General features: G+C 32.0%; 1 protein-coding gene across 5 annotated transcripts in view; it reads left to right on the top strand.

Annotated features, from left to right (window-relative positions):
- The window catches only part of MIPOL1 (mirror-image polydactyly 1), a 327,507-nt gene that overhangs the window by 71,160 nt on the left and 237,971 nt on the right, over positions 1-18,376 (top strand). For 4 of the 5 annotated variants that reach the window (XM_060143284.1, XM_060143302.1, XM_060143275.1 and 1 more), the window contains 2 exons: positions 7,045-7,181; positions 7,734-7,812. In XM_060143284.1, coding sequence (XP_059999267.1) covers positions 7,794-7,812 — 19 coding nt within the window. In that variant the 5' untranslated portion in view covers positions 7,045-7,181; positions 7,734-7,793. Of the gene's footprint in view, positions 1-5,495; positions 5,549-7,044; positions 7,182-7,733; positions 7,813-18,376 lie in introns of those variants that run through there. The other variant, XM_060143294.1, reaches the window with a different exon arrangement.

Genomic DNA, 18,376 nt, shown 5'->3' with positions numbered 1-18,376 from the left:
TTTTGATAACATTCTATTATAAAATGGAATACTCATTGCTAGTTCTGTGAAAGTAAATGATAGTGTATGTACTCTTTTATAATATGTATTTTAAACTATTTATTATGGAAAATTGCAAACATAGAAGAGTGGAGAAACAGAATAATGAACCCCTACATACTCATAACCCAGCTTCAACAGTTATCCTTCATAGTTCATGATAGTTAATCTTGTTTCATTTATACGCCATATTCTGCCTGCCCTGTGAATCCTGCTCTCCTCCCTCCCCCAATCTCTACCCACAACTCCTACCCCAGGATAATATGTTTTATTAGTTATTATTAGTTAGTGTTACTTCCACCAGAAGCCTTATAATGTTTGACTGCTCTTTTATAATAGTTTTAATACTTATGACTAGATAAGTTTCAGTTTTTGGTTTCTCTTTAGTTTCTACACAGTTTATAAAAGGTTTTCTTATACAGTTAGTAGTGTAAAATATCAGGTTATTCATACAGCCATTTTGCAATAATCATGAATATAATCTAAATCAACACATTGTAGAGATGGAATTTCTTAAATAAAATTCTTATATTTTAAAATGAAAGAGCATTGTCTTTTGGAAAATGTCTTTAAAAATTAACAGCACACATTGCTTAATTTAGTACTTTGGAACACTGTACAGTTGTATTACTATTAATTTTGTAAGTAATATTTTTAACTCAGTTGATTTGCCATCTTGAGACTTTTTAAAAATAACTTTCCTGGGCTTCCGTGGTGGCGCAGCGGTTGAGAGCCCGCCTGCTGATGCAGGGGACGCGGGTTCGTGCCCCAGTGCGGGAAGATCCCACATGCCTTGGAGCGGCTGGGCCTGTGAGCCATGGCCGCTGAGCCTGTGCCTTCGGAACCTGTGCTCCGCAATGGGAGAGGCCACAACAGTGAAAAAAAAAAAAAAAAAAGAATGACTTAAGAAGTTACATGAGCTTTAGTAGGTCGTCAGATAAATGAAGCTGATGGCTGTGACTTTCTTGATATTGAACAAGAAATTAGAGCTGCAAGCATAACATTTGTTGTACTTTCTTTAAAGATTTTGTTTCTAGTAATTGTATTTTGCAACCTAGAAGTTGCCTTTAACAGTACAATTTAAAAAGTGAAACACATAGTTTGCATACAGCACACTGTCCATTGGGAATGATTAGGTACTGTAATTTTAGCCAATTGCATAGATAAACATTATATTTATTATACAATGTATGAACTGCTATTAAATATTCAAAATGCAAACTAACACAACATTGTAAATCAACTATACTTCAATAAAAAAAGAAAAGAATTAATACTAAAAAAAGTATTCAAAATGCAAAAGTATAACTTGTTATTGGAGTATGTTGATGTTATTTGTTAATGTCTCTGTTACTACTTATTATTTAACTATATAAACTATAGAGAATTATTAAACAGTTTTTTGATAAAGTCTGTTAGTAAGCATTATGAAATATGATGAATTATTTAAGAACTTATATGATTATTTTAGAAAGACGTTTTCTGACAACTGTTCTTTTATTTGATTTCAAGTGGCTGCTCATACCAGTTGTCATTACAGATCGATTTAAGTTACTCTTAATACTTCTTTACCGTTGATTTGCCAAGAACTTCAGTTGGTTGTGTGGAAATGTAAGCCTTTGTGTGAAGGAGTGTGTCCTTGCATCAGAACTTGGCAATCACATGAATCTTAAGAAAACAGGCTGTTTGTTCCCTAGAGAAACTATTCTATAAGATGACTTTGTTTTTGTATTCTGTTCTGTGCTAGACTAAGTGATTTAGTTTAGTTTGGCCTAGGGCAAAACGTTTCAGGATATTTTTAGAAAATCCTGTATCCCATTAACCCTCTGAAAATAACGCTAGTTTTAAAGTTTTGCTTTCTAAAATTTTATCAGTAGGCCATGCAATACCAGATTCATTCTCAAAGTGTCATTTGTAACTGGCGCTGAAAGCTATTGCAGTGTTCCATCTGGTATATGCAGTGTTCCAGGTTTTGAAAATCTGAAAGACATATATCTTAAACACTAAATATTTATTTCCTCTTAATTTGATGCCCTTCCATGATTTTAAATGATGGGAAGTAGTTCGTCTTTTTTGATAGTAATGTCTATTATAAACTTTTAAACGTCAGAATCCCGAACACTAAGACTATTATAATAGTCCCTAATTGAACAAAGCAGTGTGATTGTTTTAAGAAATGTATGCTTAATTCTCAGGAAACTCATTCATTTTAAACTTTTCTGTTCTAAAAAATTTCTGCCATATATTAGTTAAATTAGAACTTTTCACTCTTCAGAAACCAAGCAAGGAAGCAAACAGCCATAACAAAGTATAATTATAAAAGTTAATTAGGCAATACTTATTTTTTCAAAGTTTCAAGGGAGTCATAAAGATTACTTTCTTTCTATTCATTTTGAATCTCTTAGATGTAATGTGGCTTCCTTCAAAGTTTCTTGTTAAATTCCAAGGTTATTAATAAATGTTTGATCATTAAGTTAAAAATAATACATGTACTTCGTAAAAAAATAAAATTATACAGATAGATAGATACAAAATGAAACAGAAATACTTCTTTCCCTCAGTCTCTCAGTTTCCCTGCCTCAACTCTTTTAGGCCCTTTATTCAGAGTAACTACTGGTAATAGTTTCCTATGTATATCCTATTCAAGCATGTATATTTACATATGTAAGTGTAATTTTACATTTTTTTCTGTCTTTAATTTATCCATGTTCTGTACGTGTATTGTTTTAGCTAAAGATTTATTTTGGGTAGGAAATTTATTTGTCTTACCTATTTATTTTATATTTAACTCCTAGAACAGTTGACTGACACATAATATATAGGTGCTTAACAAATACTTGTTGAGAGAATCTTCCACATCTGTCTATCCACCTGTATGCCCATCAAATACATACTGAGTACTTACTATATGCCAAACACCCTTCTAAGGACACAGATGAAAGAGAAAAGCAAGGGCTGTGTCTGAATGTAATTTCCTTATGCATAGTTGGCTGATACATATCAAAAACAATGAAATAAAACCTAAACGAATGGGTTTCATGAAGGTAGTAGCACAGGTAATGTGATGAGAGTGAGAGAGGAGTTTCTACTTTAGATAGGATGGCCAGGCAATACCTTTTTGAAGAGGTAAATTTGAGCAAGGCCTAAATGATAAGAAAAAATGGTTTAGAGATCTAGAGAAAAGAATTCTAGGCAGAGGGAATAGTAAGTATAAAGGTTCTGAGGCAAGAATAAGCTTGGTGAGTTCAAGAACAGAAAGAAGCTCAGTATGACTAAAGCATGAGTATTTTCTCATACAAATAAATACTGCTTCAGTGTGTATCTTTGTACATACAAATATGTTCTGCATATTTTAAAAAGACTTTTAGTAGTGGAGGGGTCAAATAGTGTATGTATTTGAAATTTTGATAGCTATTGCATGGGGCTACTTTTATCCTTTCTCCCTAAACCTTTTCTTGCTTTTCCAGGCTGTGGGGAACTTGGGTTGTCTGGAGCGTGGTAGGGAGTGGGCTGTGATGTGAAAGGAATTCTTTTTGTGAGAGAATGTGCCAGGAACTGTGGCTATTTGAAAGACTTTTGTCTCATAAGATGAAAATCCAGCAGTAGAAAATATGCATATGCTGTATATGTTGAGTTATATGTTAAAATATCTGGCTCTCAGAAATACAGTGCTCTCCTTTGGCCATTTAATGAAACCATTCCATTGCAGAAATTATCAACATTTCTCAATCTAGAAAATCCAAAATTTGGCATGGTTATAGTTAGATATAATTGGAGTTACATATAGTTGGATATGAGGCAGTATTATAAATGATTCCTAGTTTGACGCTTTGGATTCACATTACACAAATTTGAGATTAACTAAGGAGGCATTATGAAAAAAACACCATTAAACAAAGTCAACCGATCACCTTGCCCATGTGTGGCTTTTGTGGAGTAAGGTAGAAGGGTATCTCCTATTTAAAATAAGTTTTAAAAAATCCTGGGTGTTGTTACATTGGGGAATGAAATTCCTTCTTTAAGTGCCTTTCTGTCAAAGAAGGATTGTTTAATTTTGAAGGATAAATGTCAGAATTACTTATAACTTTTTAGGCAGATTAGAAATTGTAGACTAGTCAAAGAACAAATTTTGTTTCATCAAGTATTTTACTGCTGAGTAAACAAGGAGAGTCAAGTCCCGTTTGAGAGCATAGAGATGTTTGTTTAATTTTTTTCAATCTCTGTTTTTCGATAGGGTGAAAGTAGGAAATTTAGGTAGATATATTCAGATTCCAGTATATTTACAGAGAGAAGGGGGTATGTGGTTTCCCTGGCTATTATTTTCTCCTTTTTTCACTTCTTCTGAGAACTAAAAACAACTTGGAGGGATGAGGTCAGGAATCTGTGATGGAGAAGATTTTAGTTTAACAGATGCTGATATGGTATATTCTGTCTGTTATAGTAAAGATTTTATTTTTCTTTTTTAACATGGGTTATTTTTTCTAACACAAAAACGAAGTTTAGTTAGATTTTATTTTGCTGCTTGAACCTGGTGACATTAATAATGATAAAGCAATTAACATATTTTGTCTGTGATACAATGATTTAGCACTTTTAAGAAGCCTAGTTTATCTGATGTCTACTATAAAAATCATCCCACTGGTTTTAATGTGAATATATAATTTTTGATTGAAAAGTTCTTGATATCAAATATTTAAGGTGACTGTAAAGAAAGGAATCAGTATTTTAATAGTCTTAATCCTTTGTCCTATAATGTGTAGATGTGTAAAATATGTTGATGTTTACAAAAATCTTCTAGTCCTATTACAATATATAGATATGTAAGTTGTAATTAATTGAATCATTAGAACATCTAATTTTTGCTTGACAGTATGCAAATGTGCCATTAAATCTGTTTTTTAAGATTTTTCCAGTTTAATGTCTGAATCCAAATTCATAAAGAGTTGGAAAAATGAGATGTCTGAGCTATAGGATTCACAGGGATTTCATATGAAGCCTATTTAATCAGGATAACACTGTTATTAATATTCATAACGTCAGCTGGAACACAAATGACAGACTTTGGGGCCTAAAAATTTTACTTGGTGAATTTATTAAAAGTAGCTTAAAAAATTAATGGAATTTAAGTAAAGTTGGTGAATATGAAAATCTTGTGTTAGCAGAAAAAAATCTCTATTAGAACTTTCTTTAAGACCATTTTGCATTGATGTCTTTTGACAGATTTCATTGGTACTTAAAGAAGAAAGATGCATGAATGGTCATTTAAGAGGATTTAAACACATTGGCACATTAATTTTTACATGAATAATAAGTACTTTCCAAAAGCAATTAACTTACAGTGTACAAGATACGAATTGAAATATATGACTATGACATCAAGGGCAAAGCAAATGTGCTGTACATTTTAAACTTAGTGGCAAGACTGTTTAATATTTTGTTTTATTTTATTTTTATAGCTTGCATAGGCCATGACTTAGAATAATGTTCCCTCCCCCACCAAAAAATATTGGTATGTTAAACATTATCCTCTGCAAGTATCTTTTGTATTTATTGGAGAATTATACATTTGTTGTGCTATTGGTAATATTTGAGAATATGTTCAATTTTGCAGAAAGTTAAAGGGATGATTCTAAATAGGTTTAGTGCTACAAATACATATGTGTTAATACAGACTTACTGATTATAGCATAACTCAAATGTATAATAAATACGTTTCTGAAAGTTTGTATAAGTTTAGTTAATAAGCATCGAGTAGTGTTCAAGTAAATTTGTTTTGAATGTTAGCCTAAGAAAGTAAAAAGTGGGGAATGGCTTAAGTAAAACTGGGGTGTGTTTTATTTTGTGTACTACCTGCTCCCCTTTATGTTTTAAAACGTGCTTGTAATGATATTATACCTGTGCTCTAGTTTTTATTTTTGTTATTGGAGTTCCTTAAAAACAATTAGTTTTAGACCATTTTGTATAATTACAGTAATACCGAGTATTTTGTTTTACATTCGTCAGAGATTATTTTTCTTACAAATTTTAGTACTTACAAAAAGCATAGCTTAGTTGTTATCTCTAACATGCCAGTTAGGGTTTACCAGTGAAAGAATATAGGTATTGGTCTTGCAGTATAAGAGGGTACTAGAAGTTTCACTTGCAGTCAGTGCTATATATGAATGATTTAGTTTCATTAGATTTATAATAATTGCCAGGTATGTTTTGGGACTCATATTCAGAACTTGAATGGAAAAAGCATTAATTACTAGGGTGTGTAGAAATTATCATAGTAAGCCATAAATTAAAATTTTTTGTATAAGGAATGAAATCAAATTGATAAATTGATTTATTGGTTTTTTTGTTTGCTTTTTAGTGTCTTTTTAAAAGTTAGGTTTTGGGTTAGGGGGACATGTTTTGTTTTTGGCTCTGAAATATTCACTTATATGCCCAGGAGAGGGCAGCATTTTACTATATCAGTCTCATAAAAGAATTAGCCCTGCTTAGACTGTCAATGTTTCTTGTAATTACTCCCAGTATATTTGTTGCTTGCTTATGAATTAACTTGCATTTATGGAACTAAATCATTCCAATCATTTAATTACACCTGAGGAGATGAACTATAATTGCTTGCTTCCAACTAGGATCTGATATGGCTTGAGCAGTATTAATTTGGTGTTTACTTTTCTGAGTGCTAAAAGCATTAAAATGATTGTGCAATGGGATTACATTTTACTAATTGCTGGCATTCATTAGCTGGGTAAATGATGAGGAAGAGTGACTGTATATTGAAGAGGGATAAAATTATGGTTTTAAATAGTATATTACTAAGCACATTAAGACCTGTAAGACATGTTTTAAAATACTCCAGAGGTTATTAAAGGCTGTATTTTCTACATGTCTTGCTATATGAATCTCTTATTAAAAGACCGCAATTATTATTAACCTTTTTGGGCAATATGGAGGGAAGTGGCTTCATTGACTGGAACATATTTCTTTGATATTAATAACTTCCTATATTTTCAGCTAATCCAAAAGTAAATGAGGAACTTAGAAAAAGATTGCCAACTCCAGATCAACATATTTAGAGAAAATTGGAAAGGAGAAGCTTACTACAGCTTTATTTGAGGACTTTTTAAAGAACACAGAGTTCTAGCTGTGAGGTAAATCTAATTTTATTCTCCTTAAAAGCATGCAAAAAAAAAAACTTGCATAGTTTTTATGATATTTATTATGAAAACAAATGCAAGAGAGAAAAATCAGTAACTCCACAAGTTAATGATAATCTTTTAAAAAATTAGAATAGCATTTAAAATTACTTTTACAAGTATGAAATGTTTTATATGAAAATATGCATTCAAATCAATAAATCTGAAATTTGACAAATAGAGTAAATTTTTAATTTTTTTTAATTGTTGAAATTGTAGTTGGAAAGACTTAAGTTAAATAAATTAAATGGTTCCGTCACCAAAGCAGCAAGAATGTCTAGAAGCTTAACCTGAACTGTATTTACTAAAATATAGGTGTGAATGAAAGAACTTTTTTCTGAGAAAAAAGATTTAATTTCACGTGTTGAAATACACAGTTAATTGTCCTATTATAAATGTTTTAGAAAACCATTTATCCTGTAAATTCTCTGTTAAACAAAGGTAAGGTTTAGGTGTGTTCTGATATATTGTTTTAAGTTTATTTATCTAGAGTTGGCTTTATTTTAGCTTCAAATCTTGGCGCAGAAACCAGAGACGTTGCCAGAGCAAACAGGAACGGGAGTACAAATGGACGACTGGTCAAAAGGTAAGGACTTTTAAGGTATTATTACCAAACCCCAGGTGTTGTGCTTGTTTAAGGCACTGAATGAAGTGTGTTTGTTCTAACCAATATATTAGAGGCAGACAAGCACAAGTGCACACGCCTGCACACATGCAAGGAAAGAGGCACACACAAAGAGACCCACATTCTGCAAAAGGGACACAAAGACACATGGAGAAAGAGACATGCACACACAGAGAAAGGGACACGCACAGAGCAAGAGATATTGAGAGAAAAAAGGAAAGCTGACACACAGGGAGAGAGAAACACACCCAAAGTGATAGAGGAGATTGAGAGAATGAATGGTAGAGAAATGAATACAGAGAGGTATACTCAGAGGAAGAAACACAAACAGAAAGGAGACACAGACATAGGAGGGAGATACTAAACTCAATGAGAAAGACACAGACACATATACAGAGGCACACACACAGAGAAAGACACACATGCATAGATACACACAGAAAGAGACATACATATTGAGACTCACAGAGAAGGAGAGATACCAGAGTGAGAGAAACATGGTGAGAAGGAGACAGAGACATACAGTGAGTGAGAGAGAGAGAGAGAGAGAGAGAGGGAGGGAGAGGGAGAGAGAGAGGGAGAGGGGGAGGGGGAAGAGACACACTGAGAGAGAGGGGCACAGGTGTACATGCAGACACACTCAGAAAGAGACACACAGAGACAAGAGACACAAAGTTAAAGAGACATGGAAGATACACACATATACAGAGAGAGACAAACATATATGGAGAGGGAGACACATACACAGAGAAACAGACCAAGACACATACAGGCACAGAGACACATGTAGAGACACATGCACACCAAAAGACACACCCGGAGACACCCACAAAGAAACGGAGTCAGAGGGGGACTCTCCCTGGAGAGTCAGGGCCACAGAGACTTGCAGAGATGTGCAGAGGGAGGCAGAAAAAGGTACTTCGAAACAGAGACAGAGACATGAAAACAGAGTCAGAGACAAGGAGAGAAACAGAGAAAAGGATGCACACAGATATGCACAGGCAGAGGGAGAGAACAGTCAGACAGAAATACAGTTTGAAAGACAGGCAGACTGAGAGATGGCCTGAAAAAGGGAGAAATGGTGGTTGGGTGGAAGGAGGGATGGATGGATATATGGGTAGGTAGGTAGGTAAGTAGAGCACATCTATCTACGTATAGAGCAAGGTAGGGAGAGGGCCATAAAGACAGAGGTTTAAAAAATGTTAGGTTTTTAATTGAAGTCTTTTACACTAAATCTGGATACAGTTGCAAATCTGAAATACTTGGAAAACAAATCATTTTGAATATAGTATTACATATAATTGAAGACTTTGGCCTTTATGTTCATCGTTTTTATTTCCTCTAAATTTTAAAAAAATAGAATTATTACCAAAACATTGCACACATCTCTCTCTTTTGATTCCCCCTCCTTCAACAGGGCTCCTTCTTTACCATTTATCAACCACACTGTTACCTTTTTCAGAAGATTAAAGGCCATTTTGGGGAACTGCTGTATCATCATTAAACTAAATTAGTTAATAGCTACACATTCTTTTGAGGAATAGAAAGATGCTATACTGAGTGTACCTTTTTTGATTTCTGCATTTGTTTTTGATTTCTACGCTGTTATAAATTTTCTTGTCGTTTATGCCTACCATTAGCAGCATTTCTCCTCTTATTTGTGATTCTAGGCTACTTGTTATGAGTTTAGAATCCAGGTAACTGATTGCATTGTGTATAAAGGAATAGCAAGTGATACCTGAGTAACGTAGTTAAAGGTTTTTAATGCAAAGTTAATAGCTTTAGTGAATGGATTTTGTGGCACTTAATTTTAGCCTACTCTCTTTATATTCAAGTTTGTGATAAGGATGTATTGGTGTGAAGCCGAAAACTGATTTGTTGTAGTTGTTTTTACTCATTTATGCAAATAAGCAAGCAAACAGTCTTCTTTTGAGGAACTCAGAGCAGTTCTTACTCAATATATGTACAAAATAAGAAAAGAGGAAGTAAATAATGATGCCCCTGTAGCTTATGTTCCCTATTCAGAGGCCACATTGCTATGAAAGCCATGTCGTTCACATTATAGACAAAAGGATCTTTAAGGAGCCAAAGGAATTATTTTTAATATATCTAAAGAATAGGGGCTATAGAGGAAATACTTCTCATAAATGTAAAATAACCAGGAAAGATGTTAAGGAACGGAGCTGCTGAAGCTCTAGGACACTTTTGGAAAGGAAGGTTTTAGGGCTAAAGACAGATGCATAAATAGTTTGCAGGAGGTACAGACGTGACTGAAACATCATTAAGAAAATTTGCATTCTTACAGACATTTTTCTGAACATTGGAAATAGGAATAAGACATTCCTTTATATAAAGGGCCTATTAATGAAACATTATTAACGAATAAAGTTAAACAGGTAAATGTAGTATCTTTTAGTTTTGTGATAACTGATATGTTTAAACAGTAAAATCTCACATGGTTATTTCTTTGATATGGGATTTTTCATAAAGCACAGATTACTTCAAAGCTCTATCTTACAAATATTCATAGGCTGTTCTTGTAAATAGTTATTTTTATTTAAAGTTATCTTATTTTTTTAAGGAAATGGAGCTAATTAAAAACTTTTATTACACTTTGCATCATCTTAGAAGTTTCATTACAAGGAGTGCTGAAGTGGTTATTCTTTTCCTAGCTTTATTTTAGAAACATTGCTGAAATATTTGATGTCAAAGAGTATGAGGTAAATAATGTTAACAGGTAAAGCGATTACATTTTTCTCAGTTTTTGTCATTATTCTCAGTTTAGAAAATGTAAAGCTGAGGTTGGTAGGTAGGATGAGTGAAGACATCTACAAACTGTCTAGGTTTCTTTAGGTAGTTAAAAAAAAATCCTGAATGAATGAAATTTTAGGTTGATGGAAGCAATAGGTGAGTGAATGAACACGTGTTGTCAAGCAAGCATTGGTAACATCTTCTGGCTTCTTAAGAAGTAAATCATGTTTTGTCCTTTCATGAAAGCTTTCTGTTTTTCAGCATTCTTTTTTTTCCCCTGCTTTTTAAGAAAAAAAATGAAATGGCACAAAGGACATATGCAAAGTTAACCCTCAGAAAGAGTCAGTTATTATATGATTGTTTAGCTTTTTTTAGCATTTACTTATTTACTTAACTATGTAAGAAAAAACTCACGGGGGTCAGAAATCTCTTATGAATAATTATTTGGAATAGTATGATAAACTTCTGGATAGCTCTTAAATTTGGGTGATTTTTATTAAATTAACAGAAACATGGTTTAATTGTTTTATAGTATACAACAGTCCATTGGAAATAGTTTAAGTATTATTTATGAATAAACATGTCTGCCATAAGTGTACATACCTACAGTAATATAGGTAAAAATGAGGTCTGGATGCCAGTTAAATTTAGAATATTGTGAAACTTATTTAAATCTAGAACCTTTAGGGGTCAGTGTTCCCTAAGAAAGGTTAAAGAAGGTTACTGTGCCTACCCAAATTAAACATTGTTTGCTATGTTTTAAATATTTCTTACCAATTGAGGGCAAGAAATGGTAGGAATCATACAGCTTGAAGAAGCTTTAGACAAAAACCTTTCAATTTTATGAGTTTCTTTAATATTATTGTTAGGTTTATTATTTTAGGAAATTATATTTAATGTGTTTTATACACAGTAATTTTCACTTATGTATTATCTCAATTTAGATATGAATCATATGTTTTTAAACTATTTTCTTTTAAGCTTAAAAAGTGAGCATGATTCTAAATCATCATACTCATTTGAAACTTGAGAGATGAAAAACCTTCTAGAACTGCTTATGTCAATAGATTTCTTACATGTTGCAGTTTATTGGAGGCTAGCAAATATTTTTAAAAATCTTGCTGATTTAAGTAAAAAGCAACTGTCTTCTTTATTTCTAAAGATGATATGATTTTGTTTCCATGATTTTTATGTTTTTTCTGTCAAACAAAATAAATAACTAGAACTAAAACGTAGCAAAAGGTAACTTACAAGTGATTTGTTAGTTTCTTCTTGAGTCAGAATACTATTTATTTTTGCTTGGCATTTGGAACCTGTGTGCCACCATCAACCTCTTTTATTATTGGTTCATTTATCTTTCTCTCTTTTCAAAAAGTATGTGTTCTTTTTACCCATATATTGTTCTATAATTGAATTACATCTAAAACTATTGCATGATTTGCAAGCATTTTGTAAGAGTAGACATATATAGAAACACCATGGGAAAACAAGTAGGATGCTTTTAAATGTCTTTGGTCATTATGACAAAAATAATGGAATCTCATATCATCTTCATAAGCTATTTTATTTTAAAGCAGACAGAAAGGAAATGGCAACTTGCATAGAATGGCCCTCCATTTCTATCAGCAAGATAGCTGGTAGAAAAAAAATGATTCCCTAGACATTATGATTAGACCCTCCTTGAAATTCAAGATTTTGAAAATATCTACATAATTAGTCATTCTGTATTGAATTATAAGATTTGAATTATATTTAATAATTGGCTTTCTAGTAAGTAATGGTATATTTTCCCTGAATGAGTAACACAATTTGTTTTTGTTTGTTAATTTTATTTTTATTTGTTTAAATTTAAAGGAAAATTGCACTGGAGAACTAATGCATTTAATAATTTCAGTGAAATGTTATAGTAGAAAGAATATAGTTTTGGAACTAGACAGACCTGGGTTTTAAGTTTTCAGTCTTCTATTTACTACCTACCTGGACCTGGGCGGAAGTTTCGTAATTATTTTTAAGCTGTGGTTTTCTTGTGTGTGGAATAGGGAGATGCTTCCCTTAGGAACATTTTGAAGATTAGAGATTGTGTATGTAAAAGCCCTACTACAATACCTGAAACAGGAAATGAGTTTATTTAATATGGGTTTCACATACCAGAGTAATTATTTTCAATAGTGTGGTGGTGATAATGGTTTTTATAGATGTTTATAAAAAAATAGATTGTTGAAGTATTTTACACGGCCTAGATAAGTGGTGGTTGTTATCGTTGTTCTTCCATCCAGCTGTGAAAGGTAGGTCTACAAAAAAGTTTTAAAATTATTAAGAAACATAATTCAAATTAGTATTTGAAACGGTTATTATTAGTTTTATAGGAAGCTTATTCTCTTCAGATATAATGTTCTCAATATCAGAAACTTGATTTCTTTTAAGTAGTATAGTTTGTATTTACTATATTTATATTTTGTAGAATAGAATGTAAAATCAATTAATATTCTTTTAGTGTAAAATCTAATTTTGTCTGTATTGAAATCCCAATTGCAATAAAAATCTTCAGACTAGTGATATCACACAATGTGCCTTTTCCTTTTGGCAAGTGTGAATTTAAGAATACATTTTTAATTTTCATTTTGCCATAGAAGGGTTAAAAAAAGAGCATATCGAGGTCTGCTTAAATTTACTATTTATCTCCATAGGACCTAACTTAATAGAGTACTGGTAGTTTCTTACACATGACCATCCAGAATATTTGAGAGAGTAGTTTTAGGACTACTGGAAGTGAGCCAACAAGGATTGATTCATTTCCAGAGGAAATGCTAAGGCTATCCTTAAAAGCATGATGGAGGTTATACTGTTTTAGAAAAAATTAATTTCTCTTTTTTAAAATAAGTTTACAAAATAAATGAGATTCTGGGTGTCTGTTTTTTAAGCTTCATGTGAATGATTATGTCCTGACTCTTGGCCTCATTAAGAAAATGTAATGGAAAACCAAAAAATTTTTATAAGGGCAACTTAGTTTTCTAGCTGGTTATGAAGTTTTTTAAAAACTGTGTTTTGAGACTCATCATTTCTGATATGAGTAATTCACATTTATGAACTTATACCATAAATATTTTTTACTTCTATTTTTTGACAGTTTTTAAAAAATACTTTATTTTGTAGAGCAGTTTTAGGCTCACGGCAAAATTGAACATGAAGTACAGAGTTCCCATTATACCCCTACTTCCTAACCCCACACAAGCACAGCTTCCCCCACTGTCAGCATCCCTCACTGGAGTGGTACCTTTGCTACAGTCGATGAACCTGCCCATATATTCTTAATAAGGGAAAAGTTTGGGAGGTAATAGGAGTCTTTCTTTATTTCTTTTTTTGTTTGTTTTTACTAAGTTTAGAGTATTTTAGGTAGGTTAGTTCAGGCTACACTCTTACATGGAATTCTTACTACACCTTTGGTCCTTCATTTTATAAAAATGACAATTACTAAGAAGAATAAGCATGAAAAATGGTAAATTTTTTTAATAGGAGTACTTCTCCATTTCTATGCTATGATCCTCTCTTTATACAACTTGTGACTACTTCTTTGGTTTAAGGAAACTCAATTCTACTTTTAATAAGCTCTTTTAAATTTGTTTGTGGCCATGAAAATATATTTTTTTGAAATAGAAAAGTTGCTTGAATTTTTCAAAAGTTTTTTGCTTAAAGTTCTCCATTCTTACGTTTCTGTGCTCTCTGATAAAAGTCCTCATCCATTTCTGGTTATGGCCCTTTCATGCCAGAGCACTTCCTGGAACACATAGTTACAACACAAATCTCAAAATAATATTATTGAATCTTAAATTTTCTAAAAATTTGAATTTCAGTGTATCATATTTAAGATGATTATTTTGGTCTCCATAGTGGCTGCATTTGTCACCTTTAGCGTGATTACTGTAAAGTCCTGAGTGTGCATTGGCATTTTGTTGATTTTGTAGATCTGAATCAATTTACAGTGGTGTATAGACTGAATTTATGACCATTTACACAGTTGATTCAGGCTGACTGGCTGTTTGTAGAATAGGACTGATGTGACTACATTTACTCACTATTTTTGGTTATAAATAAATCTGGTAGTTAAAAATTTGGGGTTTAGTACATGTATGTAAGTGTGTTTTAATCAAAACAACCTATCGTGTAAGACATTATTATCTTTTGGGAAGAAGTTTCGGATACAAATTTTCTTTGTGTTTTGCTTTTTCTGTTTTCTCTTGGGGAATGAAAAACAAATTTAGAACAAATCAGGCTATAAAATTTTGAAATTGGTTACATAGATTATTTCATAGTCTGAATTGAATGATTGAATTAAAAATATTCTAATCTATAGCTTTTGGGTAAAAGTGATAATTTTTGTCAAATGGAATAATTGTGCTGATAAGATGTAAGGTAAAAGTAATTATTTTAGAAAATTCTATTTGGACTTTATTTTTTGAGTGATTTTTGTCTTCACATATTGAAACTTTTTGGTACTTTAAAATCAGGGTGCTAGTGGATGAAAAGTTAAAAGTGATCAGTTCACAATGATAAAATTATACTTGTATAGTTACTGAATATGTTAGTTTTTGCTAATTAAATATTTTTTAAATTAAAAATCATGTCCTTTTTAATAGTTTCACTGGTTGTACTTAAGGTAATTTGATGTACTGTAAAACATAGTAACATTCTTTGATTTTGAGCATTTCTAATATAGAAATATAATCAAAGTTAAACACAAAATACCTTATTTCCTTCCTTAATTAATATCCTGTTTTTTAAAGTTTTACCCCTTCTGTTCAGAATTTTCAGGTTAATGTTGATCCCTAACAGATTAGGATGGGTAGGGTTTATTTAGCCTTAGTTTCCTTGAACCAGCAACACACATTGGAGGAAATATGATAGGAAAAGCAGGACAAATACATCGTCCTGAAGGATTCAGGGTTGTATATAAATTCTAACATTTGGAATGTGGAATGTATAATATTCTGTATCCTTTCCACAGATTAAAATAAGTGTAGAGAATTTACAATTTGAAAAATTCCCATTTTAAGTAGATTAGATGATTTCTGAATCTTCATCAAGAAACCAAATGTTGCAGAATTTGGAGTCACTGAAACCTTTTATTCAATTGCTTTTAAGAGTTCAAAGTTAAAAAAAATAATGATTTCAGTTCAGCAAATCTGATTTTTTCCTTTCAGAAACGTTCATTGCCTATATTTTATAATCAACCCGTATATTTTAACACCAGGATAGTGCTGCATTAGTCCAGGTAAGAAGAGCAAAGACAAAACAAAAATTTTCATTAAAAAGGAAGTCCTTGATCTCCTGAGAATGCAGTAGAGACTAGCATCAGAGGCTTCCTCTGCATTTTTAATAGGCCATTGGTCTCTATTAGGTTCTATATTGGTCTTTCATTACCTTTTTCTTTTTTAAAAATCTCTGTCTCTCCCCAGAGTCACTTGAAACAAAAACATTATAATTTTTTCTCTTTTTTTACTTAGGCTTTTTTTGTCTCAGGTTTTCAATGCTGTTTTTAAAAGTTAAAAAATGCTACTAACAAGGAGCTGATGATGCTATGGTGCAACTAACAAGGCACACTAGTATAGTAGTCACAGCTGATTAATAAAATGAGAGTCCCTTCCTTTTCCTTTTGTTCCCTCCCCCCAAAACAAATGGTGAATTTGAATAAAACATACATCATTTGCATAGAAAGTTATGTAATGATCCCATATAGAGTATAATGATTTCCTAAAACCTTGTATTTAAAGTAACCTGAATTACAATGAGAGATAAACAGAATATTTACCCATCCCTTATGAGCTGCTGCTGATATGTAAATTTATTCTTCTACTTTGCACAAATATACTTTTGAGCTACTGCTTAAACACTTTGAGGTCCTTAGTCAAACAGTTTTAATGATGCCTCCAATATTATGAAAGTGTGACATTTGATGAATGTCTCATATAGTTTTGATATCTAGGCACATGTCAACAAAAAAAATTGAACATTGGTTTGTCATGCAACACCTAGATAATTTATAATTTTACTGTTTATATCCATCTTGACATTTTTTATCTGCCAAAGGCAGGTTTCATTTGGAATCTTAATCTGAGATTTATTTGGTGGATCTGGAAATCATAGCTAGGGTTCCCACAGGAAATGGTCCATCTACCAACAGATTAAATGGCAGTCCTGCAGTTGTTAGGGGAGCTCTGCATTTAACACACATGCATACTCATTCAGTCAGCACTGGGGAGAAAAATTAAAGTAGTAACCCAGGTTTAGGAACAATGTAGCTAAAAAGTCCCATATTTGCTGAATGACAAAGGGTTATATAGCAGCATTTCATTTTATTATTCGTGCTTGAATTTCTTGTTTGCTCTGTTGAGTCTGCTGACGAATACTAATAAATGCCTGCAACAATCCAGACGAGAGATGCCTGGCAACAAAGCTATGCGGTGGACCTCCCTGATCTTCTCCAGTTCACAACCTGACCTTTTGAAAAATTGGCTGGGCTAAGCCGCAGAATTTGGGTGTAATGGTTATTGTTAACTCCAGCTTTAGGATTTATTAATTTGTGTGATCAAGACTTACCTATACTTCAAAGTTTCAAAAGACCAAATACAATCATCCATCCATTAGAACTAACATTCTGTTTCAGTGATTTCCACTTGGTATCTGACTGGTGATTCTTCTGTTTTGTTTTCCAAATCTAAAAATGTTCTTAAGTAAAATGAAAGGCACATATAAAGAAATAGGTTTTTTTTCTCTCTTTACAATTGTTATTGGAAAAGTTACCTTCCATAAATGGTTTGTGGAATTGTTGAATTCATAGATAATTAGTATGTGTTCATACTTAGTAATCAAAAAAATATATAATTATGAAACCTGTTTTACTTGCAGTGGTAGAAATTTAAGACTTACCTAGTTGATTCATATTTTTAATTACTTTATATAAATTATTCTTATAACAGGAAAATTGAAAAGGTTAGAAATATATAGTAAGTAGCCAAATAGTTCATATCACTGGGGAAAAAAGAGAATAAAGAGTACCGTTGTGCTAGTTAATCTAATTTTAAGATAGTTTTCACAATCATTTTAGCTTAAATGATATTTGCAATGGTTTAAATAGGGTGATATAATTTTTACAAAGCTTTAATTTATGCAATATGTTCATAAGTTAGGCAGTGTAAGGTTTAGGCAATTACACTATTATACTGTGTTCATGGCCTTCATTTGATGAAAGACGTTAAAATTTAGAAGCTGAAACATTACAGCAGAACAGTTCTTGCACAGAAGTGTGTTGAATGAATATTGATATGTTCATGACTATTTCAGACTTGAAACAAAAACTTATAAAAATTTGGTGTAGTACTACCACTTTAGTTTTTTTAAATAATAAAACAAATAACAAAATTCCAGTAAAGTGATTTCTATGACTAGTCAGTGGATAATTTGTAACATGGTACACTAAGCCTTTGAATTGTCTTAATCACAGATGAAATAACCTCACCAGTTCTTTTTGACATGTTTATTTAGGGATACAACCATGTATGGGAATGTAAAGGATATAGTTTATTTTGAATTCATGTCCAAATGAATAAATTATTGACATTCACAGGTTTCATGATTTTCCAGGTTAACAAACCTTTATCAAGCCTTATTTCAAAATCTTATAGCTATATCCAGGCTCTCCCCCATCACATGTTTTTGACTTCCCCTCAATATATATAATACACCTTATCAGAATCACATAAAACTCTGTATCTTTGCT

Source organism: Lagenorhynchus albirostris, chromosome 1, assembly GCF_949774975.1.
Source record: "Lagenorhynchus albirostris chromosome 1, mLagAlb1.1, whole genome shotgun sequence".
NCBI lineage: Eukaryota > Metazoa > Chordata > Mammalia > Artiodactyla > Delphinidae > Lagenorhynchus > Lagenorhynchus albirostris.
The sequence above is the reverse complement of the archived record's forward strand: the minus strand, read 5'-3'. Positions and strand labels throughout refer to the sequence as shown.